Source organism: Calonectris borealis, chromosome 23 (assembly GCF_964195595.1).
Source record: "Calonectris borealis chromosome 23, bCalBor7.hap1.2, whole genome shotgun sequence".
Classification (NCBI taxonomy): Eukaryota; Metazoa; Chordata; class Aves; order Procellariiformes; family Procellariidae; genus Calonectris; species Calonectris borealis.
This window is the reverse complement of record NC_134334.1, coordinates 8,311,835-8,336,441: the sequence shown is the minus strand read 5'-3', so window position 1 is coordinate 8,336,441 and position 24,607 is coordinate 8,311,835. Positions and strand designations below refer to the sequence as shown.

Here is a 24,607-nt window from a genome sequence, read left to right as displayed (position 1 = left end):
TCCCTGCGGTCCTGCACCCCTCCCTGCCAGCCCCACATCCCTTTCCGTGCTGCATCCCTGCACCCCTCTGCCTCGCAGCCCCTTCCCATCACGTGCTGCATCCCCAGCACCCCCAAATTCTTCTCTGTGCAACATCCCCCATCGCCCCGCATCCCTTTCTGGGCCACATCCCTGCATCCCTCTGCCTCGCATCGCCCTCCCATCACATGCCGCATCCCCTGCACCCCCAAATTCTTTTCCGCGTAACAACTCCCACGGCCCCGCATCCCTCCTGATGGTCCCGCACCCCTCCCAGCGATCCTTCATTCCTCCCCGCATCCCCACATCCCTTTCCATCCCACATCCCCGCATCCCTCTGCCTCGCATCCCTCTCCCCGCCACCCCCCGGTCCTGCTCCCTGCCGCATCCCCGGGACCCCCCCGGGACCCCCCCAAACCTCCTCCTCGCGCCTCCACTCCGCCTCCCGCTGCTCCAGCTCATCCCGCGCCCGCGCCCAGTCGGCCGTCAGCTTGCGGATGTCCTCGCTCAGCGCCGCGTTGGCCATGTTGGCTTGTTCCAGCTGCTCCCGCAGCATCGAGTTCACCTGCACCAAGCTGCTGCTCCTGCCACGGGGGGGTCACAGGCAGCCGAAGCATCACCCCGGGGGGGTCCCGCAGCTCCCCGGGGACCCCCGCTCACCTCTGCTGCTCCTCTTCCAGCCGGATCAGGGCGTTCTCCAGCTCGTTGCTGCTCTCCTCCTCCGGCTGCGAGCCGCTCGCATCCAGCTGGCTCTGCGGGGACATCAGCCCGCTCACCGTCACCCTGATTTGGGGGGGTTCGGGGTAGGGGAACCCCCCCAAAACCATCCCTCACCGTCAGCCTCTCCTGCTCCAGCTCCGTCGCCTTCTCCAGCAGCTGCTGCTCCACTTCGCCGCATTTCTTCTTATATTGCAACACCTGGGCAGAAGGGACGGGATAAGTGACGCCAGTGGGGGTCCCCAAAATGTCCCCGTGTCCCCTGGGAAGGATTTACCTTGGCTTGGAGCTTCTGCACCAGCTGGGCCTGGCGCTGCTGGCCCTCCTGGTACGCCTGCAGCTTGCGCTTGTAGGCGCCTTGTTCCTCCTCCAGCAGCCGCCGCAGCTCGATGTTGTGCTGCGCCAAGCTCCGGCTTTCCGCCGCCTCCCGCTCGCCCGTCTCCAGCCGCAGGGTTTGCTCCAGCTGGGATGGGGTGCGGGAGATCCCAGGACACCCCCCCCACATGCACCCATCGGGATGCTAAATCCCCCCTCCCCAGCCCAGCACCCACCGAGCCTCCTCCGACTTCACTCACAACTCCCCACCCCAGCGAAGCCGGCGCTTCGGGGTGCTCCTGCAGCAAACCCCCACACGGCCAAAGCTGAGCCCCTCCAGATTTTGCATCCCCCCCCCACTGCTTTGCAGGCACAGGGAGGGGATTAATAGGAAATTTTGGGGGTGCTTTTAAAAATAACCCAACTTTGAAACTGGGGGTTCACTTTGCAGCAGGCTGGCTGATGGCTGAAGGGCCCTCGGGCACGGCGCTGGCGATTCGCCTCGGGGTATTTTCCTGATATTTGCTTTTTTTTTAAAAAAAAAAAATAACCAGGCACAAACAGCAGGGCTGCCCCCCCCCAAAAAAACCCCAGCAGCCCCCCGATTCGGGTCTCCCCACGTTCAGCATCTGGCCGCTGCCCAAAAGCCCTTTTCTTCCCCCGTTGCCACGGCAAAGGGATGCAAAAGCGAGGGATGCTGATGGGGGGGGGGGGGTCCCCCGCTTCCCGAAAAGCAGCGGGATAAATAAAACAGGGATAGGGATGCTTTGTGCATCCCGCAGGACAAGCCCCGGCAAGCCGGGATGAGTCCGGACAAGCCGGGTCTGCTGCAGCAGAAATTCCCATCGCTGGCACGTTGCAAGATGCCGCAGTATCTCCTGCTCCCAGCACGGGGAACGCAAAGGTTACGGCTTGCATCGCCTTGATTTTGGGGTTCAAAATGGTGGGTTTGGGTTAACCCAGTCGATGACTTACCCGCTCGCTGATGGCGTTGTACTTGATGGCCAACTCATCGCGCTCGGCCCGGCTCTGAGCCAGCAAGTCCTCGACGCGCGACAGCTCCTGCTGCAGGATGCGGTTCTCCTCCTGGAGGGACAGCAGCGAGGACATGGCCCCCGCGACGGCCGCTGCGGGACGGGGACGGGGCTCAGGGCGGCTCCGGAAGGGAGCGGGATGGGGATCCGGCCCCGGGATGGAGCCAAGATGCCCTTTGCAGCCAAGAGCTGCTTTGTTCCTGCGGCGGGGAAGGGGGCTGGGCTGAGCCTTTCCCACGCGTTCGGCCGAGCCCACGAAAAGCATTTTTCCCACCCCCCCCCAGCTGCAAACGCTGCGCCCCGTGGAACTCGGACATGCTGAGCGATGCAGTTTGCAGCAGCAAAACTGCTGCAGATTTGCGTTCGCCATTGCAAGACCGTTGCAAATTTGCGTTTGCAATGGCGAAACTGCTGCAGAGTTGAAGTTGCAATCGCAAGACCGCTGGAAATTTACAGGTGCGATCAGAAAAACACTGCAGATTTGTAGTCGCAATCACAGGAGTCCTGCAGATTTGTTTATGATCGCAAAACCGCTGCAAATTTGCAGTTGTGATCACTACACAGATGCTACAGAATTGCATTTGCAATTGCAAGACCATTACAGATTTGCAGTTGCGATCACAAGAGCGCTACAGGACTGCAGCTGCAATCACAAAACCACTGCAGATTTATGTTTGCAATCACAAAACCGCTGCAGATTTATTATTGCAATTGCAAAACTGCTGCAGATTTGAAGTTGCAATCGCAAGACCACTGGAAATTTACAGTTGCGATCACAAAAACACTGCAAATTTGTAGTTGCAACCACAAAACCACTGCAGATTTATGTTTGCAATTGCAAAACCGCTGCAGATTTGCAGTTGCAATCGCAATACCACTGCAGATTTGTGTTTGCGACCACAAGAGCGCTACCGATTTATAGTTGCAATCACAAAACTGCTGCACATTTGCAGTTGCAATTGCAAGACCACTGCAAATTTGCGTTTGCAATGGCAAAACTGCTGCAGATTTGAAGTTACAATCGCAAGACCACTGGAAATTTACAGTTGCAATCACAAAAACACTGCAAACTTGTAGCTGCAATCACAAGAGTGCTGCAGATTTGTGTTTGTGATTGCAAAACCTCTGCAAATTTGCAGTTGCGATTGCAAAACCGCTACAGAACTGTTTGCAATTGCAAGATTGATACAGACTTATACTTACAATCACAAAACTGCTGCAGATTTATAGTTACAATGACAAGACCACTGCACATTTGCAGCTGCAATTGCAAGAGCGCTGCAGATTTATAGTTGCAATCGCATAACTGCTGATTTATAGTTGCAATCGCAAAACCACCGCAGATTTGCAGTTATGATCGCAAAACCGCTGCAAATTTGTGTTTGCCATCGCGAAACCGCTGCAGATTTGCAGCTGCAATCGCGCAACTGCTGCAGATTTGCAGTTGCGAAACCTCTGCAGATTTACATTTGTGACCACAAGAGCCCTACAGATTTATAGTTGCAATCACAGAACCGCCGCAGATTCGCAGTTGCGATCACAGAACCGCCGCAGATTCGCAATTTGCAATCACAAAAGTGCCATTTGCACTTGCAAAACCCGCTGCAAAAGTGCCATTTGCAATCGCAAACCCGCCCCCCCCCGTGGCTCCGTGGCCGCTCCCGCGAGAGCAGCCACCACTTCCCGCTGGGGGGTGGGGGGGGGGAACCCACCTCAACCACAGCCTCCGCCGTGGGCTCCGCTTCACTCATGGGCTCCCCACGGGGGTCCGCCGAGCCCTTCGCACCCCCTTGCCGCGACCTCCTTGCCCCGAAATCCCTTCCCGGGATTTTGGGGGCTCCGTTTCGGCTCCTCGCCTGCAAGCGGAAAGCGGATGCGTGGTCGGGATTAGCCCGAAATCCTCGTCTTCCCCTCCCCGCGTGACGGCGGGACCGGGGACCCTCCTCTTCCTGGCCGCCTCGGGGGTCCCAACCCCTCCGGCGAGGCCGCGAACCGCAACGTTTTAGCATCCACCACCACAAATATCACCGAATATTCCCCCCTAGGCCAAGCAGGGCTTTGGAAATAAAAACAACCAAGGAGGCTCTCGGCGAGAGGGGAATGAGCAAAAGAAAGGAAAATATATTAAAAAAATAGCGGTGCCCGGCGCCTCTCCGTACCCAAAATCGGTGGAAATGTGCTTACTTTGCTGCGCCGTCCCCCCCAGGCAGGATGGTGCTGGCTCCCACCGGGGAAAGGAACTCCTTGGAGAGAGTAAGCCAACCCTCTCGTTAAGCCCTGGCCCTCATTAAGCTCATTAAAGCCCAGGGGGTTGCTCTGGCAGGAAAAGCCTTGGGGTGGAGCGTGCCCAGGTTGCTACGGGGCAAAGCGGCATTAAACCCCCCCGGGGATGCGTCTTCCGCCCCCGCCGGAGCCTCCGCAGCCACCCCGGGGCAGCAAATTTTACCCCCCGGGGTAATGAGGGGCTTTCTGCCCCCACCCCGGTAGGGAAAGCCGTCGGTAAATCCCCAACCCGAGCTCAAAATCCCCCGTGCCGGGGGCTGGAGGCAGCCCCGCTCCCGAAATAAATCACGGATCCGAGCCCGAGCCACCCTCCGGAGAGGGTCGGCGTCTCCCAGCCCGCTCTCTTCCCAACCCCGAGAGCCCTTTCTCCTCCCCGAGAGCCGCGGATTAACGGCGAGGGATCAAGGATTTACGGCACCTCGGGTCCCTCCGGCCAAGCGGGAGCTGCCTCGAGGCTCCCCCCGGGCTTTGGGGACGCAAGAAACCTCATTTTTTTTTCCCTCCCATTTCTTTCCTTACCTTCCCCTCCCGGAGTCCTTCACAACCATAAAACCACTGCTAAGCAACAAGCGTCTGTTGTGCTTCCCTGTCCGACACCGTCTCCTCGACACCAGCAAGGAGGGGGAACCACAAAAGCTCATCACGGCCCCTCCAAGCCCACGCAGGGGGGTAAAAAAATTCATATTTGGCATCAAAACCGTTTTATTATTTGCTTGGAAGTGTTACATCTCTCACCTGGGTTTGCGCGCTCGCTGCCAGGCAAAGTTAAGCTCAGAAATCAAAATGCTCGTTATCCAGTTGGAAATGGAAATAATACAAATCCAAGGCACTGAAAAAAACAATAAGCAGGACTTTGTACACTGAAAGGCCTTAATATAAATAGGTAAGAAAATATTTATTTGTTTAAAGAGGAATCTCAACCCCAGCTCTGTCAAAGAGACCATTCCATCCTTCATTGCATATATCGCTTAATAAAATGTCCGCAGAAAGAAGTAAAAATCCGTCTTCAAAATAGAGGAGGCAAAAAAAACTTCCCAGAGCAAGAAATTGGGAATTTCAGCATCGAACCGCAGCGGTCCGGCTCCCCACCTCCCGCATCACAGAGTTAAGCGCTCAGAAAAAAAAATTGAGGTGACGCTCGGCGTCTCGGCAGGGCGTTCATCTGGATTTTGCAGGTGAGATGTCTCCAGGAGGATGCTCCCCACCAAGGGAAGGATTTATCCAGCCTAAATATTCGAGGAGAAAGCGGAGAAAGTCTCCAAGGAGGCTCTATCGCATAAACCTTTGGCAAAAATTACCTTAATCGGGGCAGTGCGAGAGTCCTCCTGCTCTGAGCACTCGCTCACCCTCTCGTTATTACAGAGAGGCGATGAAGTTGACGGCTTTTTTTGCAGAAAGGAGAAGCCTCAGAGGTTTGCTGCGATCCAGGTAGAAAATAAAAGGCCCCCCGACACGGAGGGCGCTGGTGTGGAGTGTTTTAAGGCACGTGTTCGTTTGCTCTCCGGCAGTTCTATCAGCATTTTGATGCCGGGGGGGGATTTAAGAGCAGGAGCGGGGTGTCCCGAAGCCCCTGCTTTGGTCCTGAAGGAATCACGACGATCCCAGCACCCGCGCGGGGAAGAGCGGACGAGGGGCTGGGGTCAGAACTGAACCCAGCCTGCGTTCGCCTGAGTCTGGTTAGAAGCTGACCTGGAGAGAGAGAAAAAGAGGGGGGGGAAAAGAGGTTTTAGACATTGAAAGGGACTGCGGTAGCAGGGAGGGAGCTGGGCAGCCAGAAATGGGTCCTCTGGGGTCACCCCAAAACTCTCCCCGCTGCACAGAGCAGCCCAGATCAACGGGGGAAGACGGACCTGCACTGAACTCAGGGAATTTGCAACACACGCTGTCAGAGCCGCTTTTAAATCCCAAAGGGGTGTTCGGATGGAGCGGTGCCCCCACCCCAGCAGGGGTTTTCAGCAAGACAAGTCGGATTTGGATCGCCCACGTCACGCACAAACCGCACACGGCCTCACCCCGAAGCTTTGGCAAAGTCTCCCCAGACGTCGGCAGCGGCGGCAGAGGGAGCAGCAGCGGGCTGCGGCCAGGACAAGAGGGAGTCTGTCGGCAGCCAGGAAAGTCAGAAAGAGACAAAACAAACACCAGGAGTTATTTCCCACTCTTATTCCCAGATTCCCCCTCTGTTTTCCCAATTTTGATGGATAAAACTGACTCTAAAGAGCTTTACAGTCGTCGCTGCGTGACTACGGACCTGTGATGGGGGTGCCCGGGAGCTGGGCAGGCACCGAGAGCGAAGGCGGCCGCTCTCCGGAAGGACAAACCGGAGCGGAAGATTTTCCTCCGGGAGGTGGTGGGAGCAAGCTCAGGCCCCCAGGACCCGCGGGACGTGGTCTGGTGTTTCCTGTTGCTCCTTCTTTTTTCTTCATGTTCTGATAGGAGAGAGGGAAATTTGGGTGGTATCAGATTTAAATCCAGAGCCGGAGCGTGATTCCTCCCAGCCACGGCTCACACAAAGCCAAATTGCTTTATTCTGGGGAAAAAACCTGCTGTGCTGCGACATCCCACTGCTGGAGGAGCAAGAGGGGTCAAACCAAGGATGTTTTTCACCTGCAAATCCCCACCACGAACCCACAGACCCAGTTCTGTAACCGGGAACCGTAACACAACCCCTCTGCAAATCACTGCACGCGGCGTTATCACGAAGGGCTCTGCACCGGGCTTCCCCCTGCACGGGGATTTCAGGGCAAAGCTGCTGCTTCCTCTTGTGCCACCCAAGGGAAAGGTCGGGAGCGGATTTAGCCGGAAAAGCCCCTCACCGCAATGTTGAGTTTGATGGTTTGCCCCTCCTTGAAGCCCAGATCCAGTTTGGGTCCCTGATGAGGGTTCTCAGCCTGTTTGGCCAGCTCGCTCTGCTGCCTCACCCACCTGCAGGAATTAAATGAGCAGAAAAGGACACTTCAACCACCAGCCTGAGGCTCTCCCGGACAAATCCTGGCCAAGATCATCCCCTCCGCCTGGCAGCAGCTCTTTGAAGGCGCTGAATACGATCCGAGACCTTGCCTGACGGAGCGATGTGCCACGGGCAGCGCCGGGGGAATGATTCCTACCGGCGGCTGTCAGTGCTCGAGCCGCACGGATCCTCCAGCCAGGAGCGTGTTCCGTCCTGCCCCAAAGCCCCACTATCTGCCAGGAGCTGGAGCAGCGTCCCAGCCCCTCAGGAGCAGCCCCTTACCGGTGGCACGTGAAGAAATGAAAAGGAATTAGGGAATTTGCCCAATTTTTGGACTGGGAAGCCCAGTTTGGGAGCCTGCTGGGAAATATTTGAGAGAGAGAAAGCTGCCTGCACAAAGGCTGCGCGGAGAAACAGGCGTTTCCACCTCTTTACACCACGCTCGCCCGCTCAAGTGTGACAGGAGCTCACAGCTTCCTCTCCCCCACTGTTTTGGTAGACACCCACAAAAAGAGTCGAGCTCAGAGGACGCAGGGGAGAGGCACGAACTCACTTAAAATGGTCTTGGAGAGCCACGTTGAAGTCAAAAGCATCCCCTCGGTCGACAAAGCCGACTCCGATGAAAGCTCGGCGGCCTGGGGAAGGAGGAAGAGTAAGGGCAAAGCAGCGGAGGAGGACGGAGGGGATACCCCGTCCCGCACACCCCCGTGCCCGCCGCCTCCTCCAGCTGGAGCTGGGGCTCTGGAGACTGGAGATACCGTTATGGGACTGGAGATATCTTTAGCTCGTTGGTTGCATATACAGACTTAGTAAAACCAGCTTTTAAATTAATATAAGCGAGTCAAAGCAGAGGTTGGCATCACGGTGATGATCCTGCACACAGAGGCGTCCTCACGCTAACGCTGAGCAGCAAAATTAAACTGTTTTTATTCCTGGTGAAGGACAAAGCGCAGCTGGCGTGTGGGCGCGAGATAATTCGTCCCTTTGCCACCGTACACAGGGAATATTTAGCCCTTGAAAGCAGGAATCCTTCACAAATAAGAGCAGCGAGGGCACTGAAGACTTTCTTTCCCCCAACCTGTCCCCCACATATCGCGACGTACCGTTCCCATCTTCGATCCGGATGACGAAATATCTGCTGGAGTCCGTCACGCTCTCCACAGCGATGCCAGGGAACTGCTCCACTGGTGCCTGGGCAAAAAGCTCTCCTGAAAAAGAGAAACGGAAGCGGCTTAATGTCAGGGCGTAGCATCTCTGCGCCATCTTCCTCCCCACGAAGAGGCGCGGAGCCGTCGCCTTCCCTCCTCCTTACCCGAGGTCTTGTCCTCCAGCTTAATGAACGCGATCTTGCCCTTGGCCGTGATCCGCAGCCTGCCGCTCCATGCCGGCTGGTCCAGCTGCCACTCTGCAGCTCTGGAGAAAGAGGAAGCGGTGACCGATGTCTGAGACGCCTCTCACGACCCAGACAATGTCACCGACCTATTTTAATGTCCCCGTACCACATCACAGAGCTTGTCTGCTCGATTCCCTTGTTAACAAGTACCGAAGCAACGCAAGCGAGAACCCGCTTGCACCCACGCTCGCTGCAGAACGAGGTAAATTCATCGCAACACCTCTCTTTTCACCCAAAACCAGCTGGTCCCCTGCAAAACCGGGCGTCAGGTCCCAGCGGGGACCAGGCAAGAATTGCACAAGAGGTTTCGCTTCCCCTTCCGCAGGATCTCCAGCTCGAAAGCGGCTTCTCGGAGGTGCTGAGCTGCGTTAGCTACAGCCTGGCTCTGCCAGGACAGCCTTTAGTCCAGGCTGAGGATTGACGGGAGAGGAGCCCCAAAACACAGGGGGGGACGGAGACACCCCGCTGGGGGCGTGGGGCCGGATGGGGGGCAGAGATACCTCATGAGGGGCAGGTCTCACACCTTATGGGGAGGAGACCCCACGGGGAGGGGGCCAACCCCACAGACCCCCATGACAGGAGGGACAGACACCCCATGGGGAGGGAGGGGACAGCCGCCAAGGGGGGGCAGAGGCACCCCACAGCGGGACAGGGCCCACGGGAGAGGGGCAGGCCCCACCTGTAGCCGCGGTTGGAGGCCCGCGGCGGCACCCGGTAGACGTGCACCGCCGGCTTCACGCACAGCACCGCCTCGTACTCCTCTTCCTCCGCTGCCATGGCCGCCATCGCGGCGGAACTCCGCCCGCCGCCGCTCTGGCCCCCGCCTCGATGGTACGGCCCGCCTCCATGGTACCGCCCCCTTTCCCCCGGCGGGGCGGAGGGGAGCGGAGGGAGGGGAGGCGCTTCCGCACCCGCCGCCGCGGCGCCCCCTGGCGGGCGGGAGGGTCCACTGCAGGGAGGTGGGGGGTGGAACTGGTCCCATTGGGCTGCTGGAACTGGGAACCAGTACGCGGTCGCGGGGAGCGGCTGCACAGCACCCGGCTGCGGCCAGCAACCAGTCCCGGCCCCTGTCAGGCCACGCTGCCAGCCGGGCGTGCTCCAGCAGCACCTTTCCTCCCCACTTAGCAACTCTGAGTCACTAAAAGTGACATTTTTTTCCTGATTTCACATTAAAAAAAAAAAAATTAAAATAAGAATTAAAAGGCAGTCAGTGCCTGCAGGAGCTGCCAGCGCACCCTGACCCCTCCTCGCCTCGGCCGGAGGCACCCCGACAGCCTCTGCCCACCTCCGCCGGCGGTTATCGAGCACAACGCCCAAGCGGGGAGGCCAGCACATCACAAAAAAATAAATAAAGTTAAATAAAATAAAAATCAATTCTTTTATCCTCCACGGCGAGAGGCAGCACGGTCACAGCTCACACCCGGGTTTGGAAACGAAATCTTCCCTTCGAGCACTGCCACGTCCCACCCTCCTCGGACCACACCTCCCCAACAACCCTAACAACAGGGGAAAATTTCCGCTTTTTGGGTAAATACCGGCACAATTATGGCCAAATGCTCCCAGATTTTACCTTCCTGATGAATTTTTAAGCATCTACTCGTGCTGGGAGCTTAAGCTGCCACCGAAACGTCCCTCTTGCAGCAGCCCCTGCGAGAGACGGGGATAAAGGAGGGGGGGGAAAACAAACAAACAAAAAAAAGTCGTTAAAAGTTTAAAGACATTTATTTAAAATACAATTTATAAAACGTTTTCTCTTCGGCGCACGTTTTGGGGTGAAAACACGCGGTACCGTGTTTATCCTCCACCTTCCCGGGACGAAGGGGCTTCCCGCAGGAACGCCGCCGAGCCCTGCCCGCGGGCGGGACGTATCCTGGTCACCGGGACGGAGGAGCCGGGAGATTTTGGTGCCGGAGATGGAGATTTCGGTGCCGGAGGAGGCAGCAACTTTAACTCTGGCCAGCTACACCAGGAACCGGGTGGCCTTGGGGTTTTTTTTTTGGCCATTAAAAGCTATTTTCAGTAATAATTAAGGAAAGGCGCGGTGACTACGGTTATTGCTGACGGCCTCCTCTCCCCTCCCGCCCCCCCCCGGGACTCATCCCGACCACCAGCCTGCGGTGGGGGGTAAATATAAGACACCCCCCCCCCAAAAAAAGCGCTGGCGGTTGGGGATGCCCGGGGGATGTCTGCCCGCCCGTCCCCACCTCGCCACCATCCTCGGTGCTTTAATCAGCTTTAGTCAGCTAATTAACGCTCTAGCGGATTCTTTTTATACACAGGTAGTTTTATTTTACCGGTAATTTTTTTTTTTTTAAGCTGTATTTTCATACACGTCTTTTTTTGTACGGTCGCTTCCCTTCGGGTAGAAGACGTCAAGATTTGCTCGTTTACCCTTGAACCTACTGAGCACGAAGCGGCAGGGAAGGCTGCACCCGTACAGAATAATCCGCCGATAACCAGACATGGTTTTCTAGGTACCGTCCCCTCCAAGCGGAGCATTTAGTGTTCATCAAATCCCTCGATATTAAGTGATATTAAGGTAGGTCAGCTTCGTCCGAGGGGGGGAGCATCCGCGTTCTTGCGGACCACCAGCCTCCCTGTCCTCTTCCCGGGAGCCGGAGCAGGAAAATCCCTTCCCTGAAGCCTCGCGGGGAGCCCGCTGCCGCCAGGATAGAGCGGGGAATCATCCAGACTTTATCCAAGGTGGTTTTTGTTCCCGACGTCTGCGATTTCCAGAGGCGAACGCAGCTCGTACCGTGACCGAGAGATCGATCAGAGCCTTCGCTCCGTCGTTAAGCCACTCGGGTTCGGACCCTCGGGACATCCCGCTCCCCGTCGTTACGCCAGCCGCCGGACGAGCGCGGGCCGCACGGAGCGGGGCTCCTCCCCACATACTTATTTCACGGACCGGAGCGGTGCCGGCTATTCTCCTGGCGACGGAGCCCCAGTTCTTCGCCACCTGGCGCTCTCTGCCGCAAACAGCGGCCGGGCAGCAGGCATTTTCACGGGATCCGTCTACATTCCCTTCTCCCCAAATACAAAAAGAAGGAGAAGAAAAAAAAAAAAAAAAAGAGATGTTTTTTAAGCTTTTCCTCAAAGCCAGCAGAAAATACTAGCCAAGCTTTAACAGGTGCAAGACGTAAACTAGGTCGTCGGACTCCGCCGGCTCCCAAGGCGATCGGAAAGGCCAGGTATCCGGGAGTCCGCTTCCACGTGCTTGGCAGCGGTAGAAATAGAGAACGAGAAGCAAGAACTTGCCAAACCCGAGCCATGAAAGTCGCAGAAATTCATTTTCGAACACTTAACTACCTCTCTCAATTAAAACAAACAGTTAAAACCTTTCCCATGCACTCCGTTGATCTGATATACAGAAAACAAACAGAAAAAAAATAAAATAAAAGAGATCCTTTGAAACAGAACTTGCTCTTAAAGTGATGAGGACAACATGCGCGTCTGGGGAGGCTTCCCATTTTTTTTTTTTTTTTTTTCCGTAAATCCCAGGCTACGAGTACAACAAACGTTATTGCTGGGGCTAGCTTCAACCCAAGTGGCACACACACGACTCCCTGCACCCGTCCGAGTCCTTTATAACCCCCTCCCCTCGTCCCCTTTCCTTTTACAGCGACTCGGGGACAGCCCTTCTCGGTTTGCCGGTCACAGTGGGTGGAGAGGGGAGGTCACAGTGCGTGGGGTTGAAGGTCACAGTGGGCAGAGCAAAGGGGATCACAGTGCAAATAAACCAGGTAGTTCCCTTTGCTCAAGTCCGTTTGTCCGCCACGGCAGTGCGACCCGTGGCGGCGGACCCTGCCTTCCGCAGCAGCATCTCTCGCCCGCGTTTATCTGCGCTGTTTGAAGCCTTGCGAGCCATCGGGACCCAGCGGCTGCCTAATCACATTGTTGGGCTGCCTGGTGTCTTCCGGCTGGGAGATCCTCGGCGGCCTGCAAGGAGAAAGGAGATCAGAGGCGGAGGCAACACGGCTGCGTCACGCTGTGCGCCTTCAACAAATACGCCCGCACCCGCCTCGGTGGGAGGTCGCTGCCGCGGGACGCTTGCTCCCCGGGATGGGGAGCGCCACCAAAATCGAACTTTCTTTCCAAAGATTTGGGAGTCTTATTCTCAAGACTCGCGTTGCAGCCACAGAGAGAGCACGGTGCCTTCAAACAATCTGCATTCATTAAAGAGTGCTTACGCTCAACTCTCCCGTCTGCACGTGGCAGCTCCCTCAAGTCAAAAACCTCAGCAAAGATGAGGATACGCCCCGCCAGGACAGCTCTGGTTGCCCTCGCTCCTCTCTGTATCCACAGCACGCTCTTCCAAGGGTCCGGGATAACCCTTACGGCCTTATCGGGCACTTGCACTTCCCTTAACTCCCACGCGTTTGGGATGTATGATGCCCTGCTTGCTAACAAAGCACTCCTTTCTCCTTGCCGGCCTCACTTTGCTCTTCAGGGAGCCCGTTCCCGCTCCTCCTGGTAGGAAGGTGTTTGCAAGGAGCGCAGGCAAAGCTGCCGCAGCACGAGAGGCTGCTCTCACCTGCCTAGAATGGGTCTCTCACCTATCTAGAATGGGTTTCTCCTGCTCTTCTTCGGGGCTCGCGCTGCCCAATATTCGTTTCCTGGCTTCCGCGTACTCCGCCTCCCTTTGCGCCAAGGATTTCACGGGGAAGGCCGGTCTGCTGGCGGAGTTGGGATTGCTAAGCACGCCGTTGGTCGTCGGCCTCTTCAAGATGCGGATCTGCGGGGGAGGACCTGCAGGAAGGCTGTCGTCCTGAATCACGATCGGCACTTTAGGAGGAGATTTTGACTTTCTACTGTTTAAAAGAAAAACATTTGGTTGGTACTTGTTTTCTACGGCAAGCATGTTTTTCGCTCTGTGTGTGAATTCCTCCCAGTCAGATGTCATTCCCATGATTAAGAGGCAGCCTGTAATAATTAAAGACCTCGTTATATTTGTAACCCTAAACTAGAGCAGCCGGCAGGTTTGCAGGAGATTAGCTCAGGAAGGGACAGAAAACTAGTCCCTGCTGCGTTCAACATCTTTAAACTCAACCGAAGGAAAGGGAAGCAGGCACTGGGCAAAAGTTTTAGCACCTCTATTCGAAGATATCGGCATAAGCACCTTGATTCCATTCCCTGCAAGGACTTTTAGGGCTTCTCTCGCCAGGATACCCGGCCTTCCGCTTCCACCCTGCCATTTCACTTCTCGGAGCCAACCTTGGGCCCCATCTCACCATTTGAATTTTTTTATGGTCCCTGCTCTGTGCGGAAGTCCCAGAGAAGTAATACCGTGACTCTAAGTGGCCTACTAAGAATCAAAGGGGAAAAAAAAAAAACAACAACAGACTTGTCAGAAGTGATTAGAAATATTTCTGCTAGAAGACAACACCACACACAACCCCACCCCAATCCAAAGTAAGCAGGAAAAGAAAGTCTTACTGACGCAAGACACGGCAAGCCAATTTAGGGCCATGAGTTGGGATTACCTGACTCACCCATTTCTTCCTTTGAGTGTCTTTTTCTTAAATGGCTTCCCCATAGCTGTAGCTACATCCAGTCTGGAAGACCCGGCTCTGAAATAAAATCACTCTAAAGAAGCTTTCCGCTACCCTGCTATGGATCGAAAGGGCCATCTAGTGGCACAATTACAGAGATTCCCTATTTCTGAACTCAAACCCAGCGCGCTCTGCTCAGTTTGAAGCTGTTTCCCCACTGTTCCCGCTCCCCAGGCCTTCAGATGTCCAACGGCACCTCAGGAAAATAAGGTTTTTCACCGAACCGCGCAGCATCGTTACCTTTCCTTCTGTGTGATCTTCAGCTTCTTTTCCAACCGTCTGTCTATTTCCTACAAAAGAAGGAGATAAAAATAAAAACCTGACGGCTTGTCTTGGAGATTGGAGTTTGAGCCTGTCTGCAGACACATTTAACTTCCCCCTTCCGTACAGCGATACTACAAAGGGGGCAGAGAGAGCGTGTGTCTCCATCGGAGGATGACTTGCAAATCAAGAGGCAGAGAAAAGCAAAGGCACCGCGTATATTCTACCGAGGCCATTAATACACCTACAGCAGGCTGTGGATTTCGCGTATCACGGTGAAAGGGCAGCTGCGAGGCGCTCATCTTTCATTTTGAGGACTTCGACTGGCAAGAAAGGTCTATTAAGGATAAAGAGCCACGGGAATACGCAGCAAGGTATTCCCAGATCCTCTTTGGCAGAGAAGAAGCAGCAGCCGCCGTCCGGGGCGATCCACATCGGTCCACACGCTTGATTTCAGTGGGGCAGCTCAGCCCCGGAGCCTGCAGCCATTTGGAGGACTAGCCGGCAGGTCCGCATTCCTGCTGCTTGCTGCAATCACCCTCCTTCGCAAAAAAGTCCCTGCCCTGCCCGCCATGCACCCAAGGACTCGCCGGAGCAGAGCAGAGCCTTATTGCACTTCTCCTTCCCTTTGCAACATAGCTGCCGAGTCATCAATCGGCGGAAAGACCTATTAATCACCCCGAATGCCAACAGAGTGTGGCTTTAAGCATATCAACTTCTGTCCAAGGCTTGCACCTACCTTAGCAAAGGTGTTTACATTTTGCAATCGGAGCAATTATGCAGAGAAACCTTGCTAAATAGAAAAATAAAGCCAGCTTTCAGCCTCAGTCTCTCTTTAGGTAACCTTCCCCAACCTCGCCGATATCTTCAGATTCTCACGACTGCTGACGCTATTAAAAGAGCCTCCGAAACAGCAATGCGTTTTATTTAATCATCAATGAAGAGGAAAGAAAAAAAACTACCTGAGAGTGTCCTAGTTTCGCCAGCCGATAACTGGCAATACTGAAGGAAATTCCAAGCTTCTGGCAGGACGCAGCTGCTCTACTTTTCAGGCCGGTTTGCTTAACTACGCTGAAGGCTCACTGCCAGCGGAGCCTACCCTGCTGTCAAAAACCACAGCAGGCGCAACTCGGTAAAGAAACTGGTTTGCACGGCAATTCCCCGATGCCCCAGTAAGCAGGGAATGAACACAAGTCGCTACAAGGTGCCAAACCACGGTGTTTGCTCTTGGTCACGCAGCTACGCAGGCCAACAGCCCACGGTAGCCTCCATCTATAAAGGAATAGTTATAAACCATTTTGGGAAGATAGACGGTGGGCGGGAGGTTGAATTTTCTACCAAACTCTGTACTGGGAGGTGACGGGTGAGGACAAAACCAGGCAGGGGCTTGACGTGGCATTGAGCTGAAGGCCAGGTCACAGCTAGAGCCTCCCGTTGGGGGCAAACACACCTGCAGTTTCCTTCAAGAGGACTGGGAGGAAAATGCCATCCCAATGCTGCTCAGGAGGACGGAGAAAACGTGCATCAGCTGCCTGCAAAGACAGAAGAACGGCTGTGCGGGAACAGGCAGCAAGGAAACGGATATCCCAGCAAGGACGAAGACGTTGTAGAGCGGCTGGCGGCAAACAATGAAAGTCCAGTTAAGGGGAAGGGGTTAGCTCATCGGCCTGCACCACGCCACAAGAGGTTATATCCGGCTATAGAAGAGTCTTTAAAACACTTTTTCAAACTCAAATAGTTAACCGTGCCTCCCCAGGGCCTCCTGGAAGCGGGGGACTGGAAGGAAGCCTCCTTAAATATCCCTTATTAAATACTTCAGCGCGTGGGGGAGAGGGACGACAGGAAGACGGGGCAGAGGCGGGGGGGAAGCCCACTCGAGCATCTCAACTCATTTCACTTAGTGTTCGGCGCCGCGCAGCGACTACAAAGCCAGCTGCGACTCAGAACCACGGTGCTGAACCACTCAACTAGGGCGGTCGAGCTCGACAGCCCACAGTGGGGGGCACAGAAGTATGACGAGCCACACAGTAGCCACGAGGAAGGCTCCATTCCGTCTTCCCTCTCTCCTTCCTGGCAGAGGAGAGATCGCTTTGACAAAAGCCACATTTCTACATTCCTGGTGGCTTTGCAGGACAGTCCTGGGGCTAAAGTCACAGTCCATACATTGGACTATGAGATCCTGTAATTGCAAGGCGTCAGTTCAACCTCAGCATCTGAAAAACACTCTGATTAACGCGACTGTCACACTGACTCTGAGCGCTGCTGGACAGCTCTTCACGCCCTCACATATGCCAAACTTCCTCCGACTGCATCCTCTGACGCCAGAACCTGCAGCTTCCCCTACCAGGAAAAAAAAAAAGCTCTCTAATTTGCTCAACATATGCAAACCTACTCGAAGGAATCCTTCAAACTCTGCCATCGTGACACCCCTCCCCAGACGAGCCCTTTACAGTCTCAGTTTCACTCCTTCCTACTCCTGTGCAGACCACTTCTGGCAAAATACTCGGTATTTTCACCTCTCATCCCTCCGTAATTGCCAGCAGTCGCTAAGCGAACGCGCATGGTCCTGGTTCATAAGCCACCGCACGCAGGCTCGACAGTTGCTCCGCGCCTGGGCAGCTAAAATATCCTCTAAGATATAACATCAGCGGCTGTTAGAACCACTATGTACTCTGCAAAACAAGAGGCTTCCTCCACACGTAGAAATCCTGGCAGAATAATACAAAACAATCATCCCCACCAAATATACACGCATCACTCTCATCCCATCCAAACAACTGTTAGTCTTACACGATCCTCGTAAATCCCGGCGCTGCTGAGGGGATTCCAGCTGCCTCCAGACATTCACTGAACTCTTGGGTAGAAAGTTTTCCTTTGTGTTCAAAGGGGATGGCCAGCATAAAAAAGCAGCTCCCCACCTCACACACACCTCTTGATGTATTAGAAGTTGTGTTTTCTTTTTAAACGCAGGGATTGACCCCATCTTTTCTCAGCGAAAGCCACAGCACTGCAAACTCTTGGTGTTTAATACTACTATGTTTGGAATTGAAGGTATAGAGGCGTTGGAACGTGGAGAACATTGCCAATTCAAATGGGCAGCCCTTAATCACACTGCAAAAACAACTCGACATTAGCAGCCTCACACAGCAATTTGTGACGGGGATCACACTGCACGAATTTACAAGCTTGAGAAGCAGAAACACCTTGACATGGCTTATTCTTAACAAAAAGAAAAAAATCCCTGCTGCTGCTCTCCACAGATCTGTTCATCTCCTGATGTCATTCTCTCTCCACTGCTATGTCACATTGTGTGGGTAACAAGATAAAATTAGGACCTGACTTAGAGGGCGACTGCCAGAAGCGCTACGACAACCCAAAGGCACGAGCTCATAGGAGAGGCAATTAGACTTGGCATTCGAGGACATCACGCTGCACATACCCAGTAGCTGGGCAGGTCACACCATACAAAAACCAGTTATTAACCTTCTTAGGAGGCTCTCCTAGCTTTCATTTCCCAAAACAAACTCATTTATATAACCAAAAAATAAGCCTCATTTACACCCCCGTTCAAAACACCCTCCCCAAAGATGAGTAAAGAATCTCAACAAACTATTTTTAGTGCTATTATGTCTAGATGCTAAAAAGGATCCAAACAAATAGCATGAAGAAGACACTGTTCTTTGACATTTAAGCTGCATTTGTAGATGAGGACGTAATGGAAACTGAACTCCAGCCCCATCACAGCCATCTTTCCTGCCCTTTAACCCTGAGAAAAACAGCAATGCATAAAAGGATCAATAAAAAACCTCTTGGAAAGCAGTTAGACACAGACGCTAAGACACAAACCTGTGCTTAGATTTGACACTCCTATGGCCTGTCATCCTAAATAAGAACCCCACCAACACAGCTGATAATTTGGCGATGTTATTGGCGAGTTGGAGATAGATGCTCCCCCCCAACACCCCAGAAACGTGCCCTTCGGGAAGGGATGCCCCTACGGAGGTCGGCTCCTATAGATCACGGTTTCACATGGGGTCTAGGCACCATCCCAACCAAACACGGTTCTCTGACGTACTGCAAAGCACAAGCAGAGAGAGGCCCGAGTCAGTCCTAGCTGTTGTCTAAAGAACTTTGTTGGAATAACTGTAATGTATTGGACACGGATAAAGAATGATCCTGCACGTCGTTGCCAGCAAAGACTCTCCAAATAGACTAAACAACAGCAGCTCCAAGCTCTGCCGATACGGGCAAAAGGAATAACAAGATAACTGCTGGCTATTTTTTATTTCAAGTTTAGTGAGTAATCATGACTGAATCTTTGAAGGAAGGCGGAGACTTGGGCTTCCTACAGATCCCTTACGCGAGAAGGGTATTTCCCCCTCTACCTCCAAAATTAGGTTACTTTGCAGAAATTGAGAGGAGATACCTACCAGCCCTCCTGCCAGAGCACAGGATAGTCACCGATAAAGGAAGCTGTGCCCTCCTAGATACTTGATATTTCAAATATGCAGCTCTAGAAAACCATTAACCACATTCTTTGATGTATTTACTGGAGATTACTCCCAAACACAACCTTCTACCCTTGCTCACTCAAATAATGTGTAAGATCAAACCCAGAAAGAGGGAATTTAGCCTAGAATTGCATCCTCCCACACCAAGGCTAAAAACAAAGCCTCGTCTGCTTATTAAAAGCACCATCAGATACTCTGACATTTTCTAAAGGACAGGAGATAAACTTCAAGGCCTGGTTAATGTTCTCTTCTTTAGGAAAAAAATAGGTTTTAACATCTGAGGTTACCAAAGCTTACAGCTGCAGATATCTGACTCACCCCTTCACCGAAAACACCGTCAAGCCAGAGCAGACATAGATAATCCTAAACTATCTCCAAGCTGACTCCTCATTACCTATCTATTTCTTTCCTCTGAAGATAAATTAATCTCCTATTAATTACTGGAACATTCCAATTCCTGAGGCTATTGGGAATCAGACTGCTCCATTAATTAATTCTCCAAGTTACTCCGCTTACGTTAAATCCTGGCAGTGGACCGTACCCAAGAAAGCCGCAGACGCTTTTAAGCTGCGCTGGCATTTACATCTTCCATAGGTAGATAACACTTCTCAGCAGCTAGGATATCGAGAAACAAGCCACGAGAGTATTTTTGGGAACAAGCCTGGCAAGGGTCCCCTCTTCTCACAGGCGCCACAGGGTATTCCCAGCACAGACATGTTATGGAGGGGGGGAAAGCATTTGGGAGGGCTGCAGCTCCTTCTCCCTCCCCACCCCTTGCACCTCCCGCGGCGGGCAGGTCGCACAGACACTCCCCTGAGATCCAGATCAGGAATATATTTACACCCCTTATCAATCTAGAAAAAAATAGAGCCTAAAACCTAGCAAAAGCCCTCGAATTTCCACGTTATTTCGCAAAGGCATCGGTACATCCCTTAATCCAGAGGATCACCCTTGCCTTCCGCTCCCACGTCCCTGCGTGGGGTCAGTCAGCATGTCCGAACGCTCATCAAGGTTTGCGAAAGCAGGTAACGAGTCTGAGACCGCTCCCGAGTGACCCGGGCAGGGCCACGCAGGACTCTCAGCAATATCCCAAAACCGATACTCGCTTCACGGTATTTAAGGTGCCTGTTCATTCCCAACCTACTAACATCACTTTTCTTATCAAACAAACTGCCTCTACGTAAGCAACACTGAGCAGCAGGAACAGAAACTTTCATCTCCCAGCTTCAAGATTTTTCTGGCCAACTACAAACACCTAAAGCAAATATTTAGGAAATGTTTTACAAAAATCATTTCGGTCTGTGAAGTCAAAACCCATCCTCACAGCCCTGACATCAAAAATCAGCCGCTATCCTCACAGATTTCCTCCAGGGTACAGTTCCTGCGTGCCAAAACCCCGTTAACCTGTCCTCTGATCGCACAAGTAGTTAGCAAACCGGAGGTCACAGCGTTACACACTGAAATATTTCCCTTTCGACTTCTCTGTACTTTGATCACGTTTAGCAAATCAAAGCGATACTAGCCAAAACCTTTATAACCAGCGAATGCGCCGCCTTTGCTGGAGGGTGAAACCCAAGGCGGGCAGCCCTCTCTGCCACTCGCACGTCAACCAATTTAGAAACGACAGAAATGAGGTTTTTTTGCAAGCCTCAGGTGAACGGTCCTCACCGAGCGCCGCGACACAAGCGGGTGACAATCCCCGTCCCCACACACGAGGGACAAAGTTCAGTCACCCACGTTCGGTGGCTCACATCCTCCCCAAGCGGTCGGTTATCAGACGATCGGGGGGGGTTTCTCTTTCTGGTGGTGATCGGTGAAGCGAGGCGCAGGCTAACCCAGGGACCTAGGCTCTGCACTCTGGCAGGGCACGTTTTAAGGGCCAGCGGGGAGGTTGTAGGCAGCAGCTGGGAGCTCACTGCCCTGCAAACTGTCCATCAGCAAACTGAAGTGGAAAAAAACAAACACACAAGGAAATCACTTTTTTTTTTAAAAAAAAAAACTATTTTGGGTTGCCAGACTAACGTTTTATCTACACAGATTCTGACTTGAAATAAGTTACTAATTAAGAAGACACTCAAATTGTAGTTAGCAAAGGAATAAGCAATCAATCCAGCTGAAGAGTGCCAATCCAGGGCTGCGAATCACCTGTGACCCTGGACACGGGGCTTCCACTCCAATTTTGGAGCCCAGCTTCCCACCTGACATTTAATTATTAGTTTCACCAGGTAAACAGACTCGGGTGTCACAAACAGACCTCTCATTTGTGATTTCCCTCTTCCCTAAAGCCAGCTAGGCCACACAAAAGAAAAACGAGCCACGCATTAAGTCATATTAGTGTTTACTAACCCAAACTGGGTCTTTGAAGCCTGGCGCTTCGATCCTTACTCGTAACTTAGACAACTCGCTCGTTATTCACATGCTGGTTTTCCATCTGTAACTCACAGACAAGCAAACCCTCCCCATTTCACAGACATTTCGAAGACTTAATTAGATAGCAATTAAATAACACAGACCTAGAGGCCCCACGGAGTTCTGCTGCAGCAGCATTAACACCGCTGTGCCTGCAGGACTCCCAGGGTAGGGGAAGCTGCCGGAGCAGAGGGCATCTGCTTGGCATATGGTCACTCGGGGGGTGGCACGTCCCCAAGGAGCTGCTCCTTTTTCTGGCAAGCACCGGGTAATTCTGATGACACAGAAGACTAAAAGACAAAGAGAAGCCACGTTAAAGACCGACAAAAAAAAAAAAAAAAAGCTTGAGGATCTGTTTTACAGCTACTTGACTGACCAAACCAAAGCAGAAGGTCTGTGTCAGATTTTTTGGGGGTTTTCCCTCAGCCTATTGAGATGTTAGTAGTGCCTGTTTCGGAAGGCAGGTCTGCAAGAGATAAATGAAGTGACATTATAACTAGGAGGCCACGGCATCTCTGGTCAGCCCAGAACTGCCTCTTGCTGAGAGCTACCTTCTTTAAGATCTAGAGTAGAAGTTTGCAGCCTAACACCAAAAACTACACACACAAAAAAGGACCAGCACTGAAAATCTGATGTACTTTCTGTCCTAAGGAACACCCTCTGGGTGGAATATTAAAAAATTACACGCTGAGAAGTAGGCGACGTATCTCAGAAGCCCACCATGGATCTCCTGCTACACCACTACTGCTTCCCCAGAGATGTGCTGAAGGGTCTAAAAAAATAACAGCTCGGGTTTTCAACAGTATTAGGAGCAGAGTACGTGTTTAAAGCTGCTCCTTGGTGTCTCTTATGTTTTATTGCATATTCTTCTTGAGTACTGACCAAGACTGTCACATCTTGCACCTTTACCTTGGGATCCGTCTCATGCCACCTCAGACCCACACCAAATAAGGTGGAAGAAGAAAATAAAGGGAATTCCTTAAGACAAAAAGAAAAACCCTGCAATGACAGGACCGGGCCAGCTCATACACTTTTCCTGCGCACGATTTTTCCTCTCGCGCCTTCAAGAGAAGGCCCATCTCGTTAGGGCAGTTCCCAGGCTCCCCTGCCCGACGGCTGCAGCCGGGTTTGAGGCAGAGAACAGCAGGTGCACCCGAAATCTCTTTCAACTGCTAACCAGCGAGTCGGTCACGCTGCCTGCTCTACAGCGGAGCCTCTTCCTGCCCTCTCTTCCTCTTTTCTCAACCTGCCTACCTCCGCGAGCTTTGATTTCTGCAGCAGCACGGAGAGCCTGCAGTCCCCGACTGCACCGGCATCCATTTGGACCATGAAAAACGCCGGACAAGATGAGGCTGGGCTCGCCTCTGCTGCATCCCGCTTAGCTTTTTGCTTCCTGCGGCCATCAGCAGCAGCAGCGGGTCTCCTTCCTGCCAGGCAGGGTTTGAAAATGATCTTTCTAAACCACAACAGATGCCAGAAGGCAGCTCCCGTCTCTTCTTTTACGTAAGAAGAACTCCTGCCGCAGACAGCTCGCTTTTCTTGTTGCTCCAACTGCTTTTGCAGACATCCAAAGCCCCGACAACTGCAAAAGCAGCTGCACGCGTGGCGGCGGCTCCTCAAGAAATCTCTCACAAGCACCACTGAGTTTATGAACACAAATTCTCAGCAGTTTGGACTGGAAAAGGATGCGAGAAAGGACAGGTGACAGAGATTCTTCCTTCTAAGGGCTTTAAAAGAACACCTAAAAGGTACAAGCTGAAAGGACAAAGAGGAAAGACAACCGATGGCTGGGATTTGAGCAGCCTTACAATTTTAAACCATTACTCAAGGCCACAGCTATCATCAGCTCCCAAAACACAAGCTATGTCCCTTCATGGAACGATTTAACGAGCGCCGGAATTAACTCTGCCGCCCGGCGCAAGGCTTCCTATGATTGCAGTCTCACGGCATTAGCAAAGGAGAGGGCGAGCACTTTGCTTATGCTGCCAGCCTGCCGCTGGCATCTCCCACGCCGCTTGGCGAGGGCATTGAGTTACAGGCTCTATTTTGCTGCCCTCTTTCTGGCCAGCCGTAACCCAATCTCCTGACCAGAATCAAATTCGGTCTTCTCACCAAGCTGTATTACGAAGCCCTTCTGCCCTCTGATCATTAACAAGCCCGCTGAATTTATTAAAACAGGAGTTCGCCTGGCAGAGACAGTTTCCTTTCTCTCGTCGCACTGTTGTGAATACCCCGCAGATCACCCGCCCACACTCCTGCTAAAATAATGATTTTATTTTGCAAGCGCAACACGCAGAAGCGCTTCGGAGTCTCTCAGCATGAGAGACGTGATGAAAACTTCAGCTATTGAGCAGGCTATTAAAAGCAGGCGAGAACTTCAGCTACAACTCTGGAAGCTGCACTAGGCCATGCTAAGACTCCCCACGTTTTGTCCTAACGAAGAAGCACGTTTGTCTCCAGCAAGGGGGAGAAGGGGCGTTTGATGTGAACCCCCAGCTCCCCCGCTACACCCCGCGAGAGGGAGCCCACCCCTCTCTCCCCAGAGGCCCTGCGAGGCCTGACGTGACGCCGGGGAGGCCGTTTTGTCAGAGCCCCTCAGCAGAGGGAGCAAGCTACCCGCCATCCGCCCAGCACCTACCGCATGCTCCCCGGCAGCAGGAGCTTTGTTCCGGGCTCGGCTACGACCCGCACTGCCCAGCCGCTGCCGCCCTGCCCGCAGCCCCACAAGGCCGGGGGAGAGAGGGGTGGGTTTGGAGACCAGTAGAAAAAGGGAGGCGGAAGGACGGGCAGGGAGGGCTCCCTGCGGCAGCCCCGGTACGGGGGGATGGAGAGGCGGCAAGCAGGAGGGGCTGGGACCGGGCTGCAGCCCCCCCGCGCCGAGCGAGGCCGCGGTCCCTTTAAGAGGCCTAGCAGGCGCTCCGGGCCCGCCGCCCCACCGGCCGCGCCCCACCGCCGCCTCAAGGGCCGCCAGCGCCGCCTCCCCCTCTCCCCCCACCGCCCCCGGCCCGCCCGCAGCCGACCCAAGCAGCCGCCCTCACCCCGCTGTCGGCCGCCTCCTCCCAGCTCTCGGCGACCTCCTCATCTTCCATTTTAATTCCCCTCCGCCGCCGCCGCCGCCAGCCCGCGCCCCGCGCATGCGCGCGCCGCCCGCCGCCCCCCAGGCGCCT

General features: G+C 53.7%; 3 protein-coding genes across 9 annotated transcripts in view; all 3 read right to left on the bottom strand.

Moving 5' to 3' along the window:
• Positions 1-5,052, bottom strand: part of CROCC (ciliary rootlet coiled-coil, rootletin) — a 30,259-nt gene extending 25,207 nt beyond the window's left edge. Inside the window, exons 1-7 of the mRNA XM_075172557.1 lie at positions 4,887-5,052; positions 3,797-3,940; positions 2,026-2,177; positions 1,013-1,198; positions 853-936; positions 679-770; positions 437-602 (exon numbers count right to left, since the gene is read on the bottom strand). Of these exons, the coding sequence (XP_075028658.1) occupies positions 437-602; positions 679-770; positions 853-936; positions 1,013-1,198; positions 2,026-2,160 (663 nt within the window). The 5' untranslated portion in view covers positions 2,161-2,177; positions 3,797-3,940; positions 4,887-5,052. The remainder of the gene's footprint in view (positions 1-436; positions 603-678; positions 771-852; positions 937-1,012; positions 1,199-2,025; positions 2,178-3,796; positions 3,941-4,886) is intronic.
• Positions 5,053-5,233: 181 nt separating this feature from the next.
• Positions 5,234-9,573, bottom strand: NECAP2 (NECAP endocytosis associated 2). Of its 2 annotated transcripts, none has more exons than XR_012677087.1 (8): positions 9,387-9,573; positions 8,627-8,727; positions 8,418-8,522; positions 7,868-7,949; positions 7,181-7,289; positions 6,616-6,793; positions 6,218-6,464; positions 5,234-6,056 (listed from the first exon to the last, which is right to left on the bottom strand). XR_012677087.1 is itself a non-coding variant. In XM_075172558.1 (8 exons), exons 1-8 carry the CDS (start codon positions 9,491-9,493, stop codon positions 6,008-6,010), a joined length of 816 nt encoding a protein of 271 aa, XP_075028659.1. In that variant the 5' UTR covers positions 9,494-9,554; the 3' UTR covers positions 5,234-6,007. The 2 variants fall into 2 exon arrangements, 1 of the variants encoding a protein (XP_075028659.1); XM_075172558.1 differs by having other exon boundaries at positions 6,380-6,464; positions 9,387-9,554.
• Positions 9,574-10,410: 837 nt separating this feature from the next.
• Positions 10,411-24,586, bottom strand: SZRD1 (SUZ RNA binding domain containing 1). 6 transcript variants are annotated; one of them, XM_075172559.1, is made up of 5 exons: positions 24,479-24,584; positions 14,500-14,549; positions 14,200-14,277; positions 13,264-13,518; positions 10,411-12,646 (listed from the first exon to the last, which is right to left on the bottom strand). In XM_075172559.1, the coding sequence occupies exons 1-5, from the start codon at positions 24,527-24,529 to the stop codon at positions 12,544-12,546; spliced, it is 537 nt and encodes a 178-aa protein (XP_075028660.1). In that variant the 5' UTR covers positions 24,530-24,584; the 3' UTR covers positions 10,411-12,543. The 6 variants fall into 6 exon arrangements, with proteins under 6 accessions (XP_075028660.1, XP_075028661.1, XP_075028662.1 ...); XM_075172560.1 differs by having other exon boundaries at positions 13,264-13,515; XM_075172561.1 differs by lacking the exon at positions 24,479-24,584 and adding an exon at positions 13,799-14,012 and having other exon boundaries at positions 13,264-13,630; positions 14,191-14,277; positions 14,500-14,521.
• Positions 24,587-24,607: the final 21 nt, after the last annotated feature.

Bases quoted from the DNA above. Each gene is read 5' to 3' on its own strand.
- NECAP2 (XM_075172558.1), bottom strand. From the start codon at position 9,493: ATGGCGGCCATGGCAGCGGAGGAAGAGGAGTACGAGGCGGTGCTGTGC. The intron at 7,290-7,867 runs GTGAGTTCGTGC...TAATTCCTGCAG, and splicing joins GCTCTCCAAGACCATTTTAA to GTGGGTGAGGCAGCAGAGCG. The intron at 6,794-7,180 runs GTGAGGGGCTTT...CTCTCCTATCAG, and splicing joins CCATCAAACTCAACATTGCG to AACATGAAGAAAAAAGAAGG.
- SZRD1 (XM_075172559.1), bottom strand. From the start codon at position 24,529: ATGGAAGATGAGGAGGTCGCCGAGAGCTGGGAGGAGGCGGCCGACAGC. The intron at 13,519-14,199 runs GTGAGTCAGGTA...TCTTTTAAACAG, and splicing joins ACACTCAAAGGAAGAAATGG to TAGAAAGTCAAAATCTCCTC. The intron at 12,647-13,263 runs GTGAGAGACCCA...TTCTCCTTGCAG, and splicing joins GAGAAACCCATTCTAGATAG to GCCGCCGAGGATCTCCCAGC.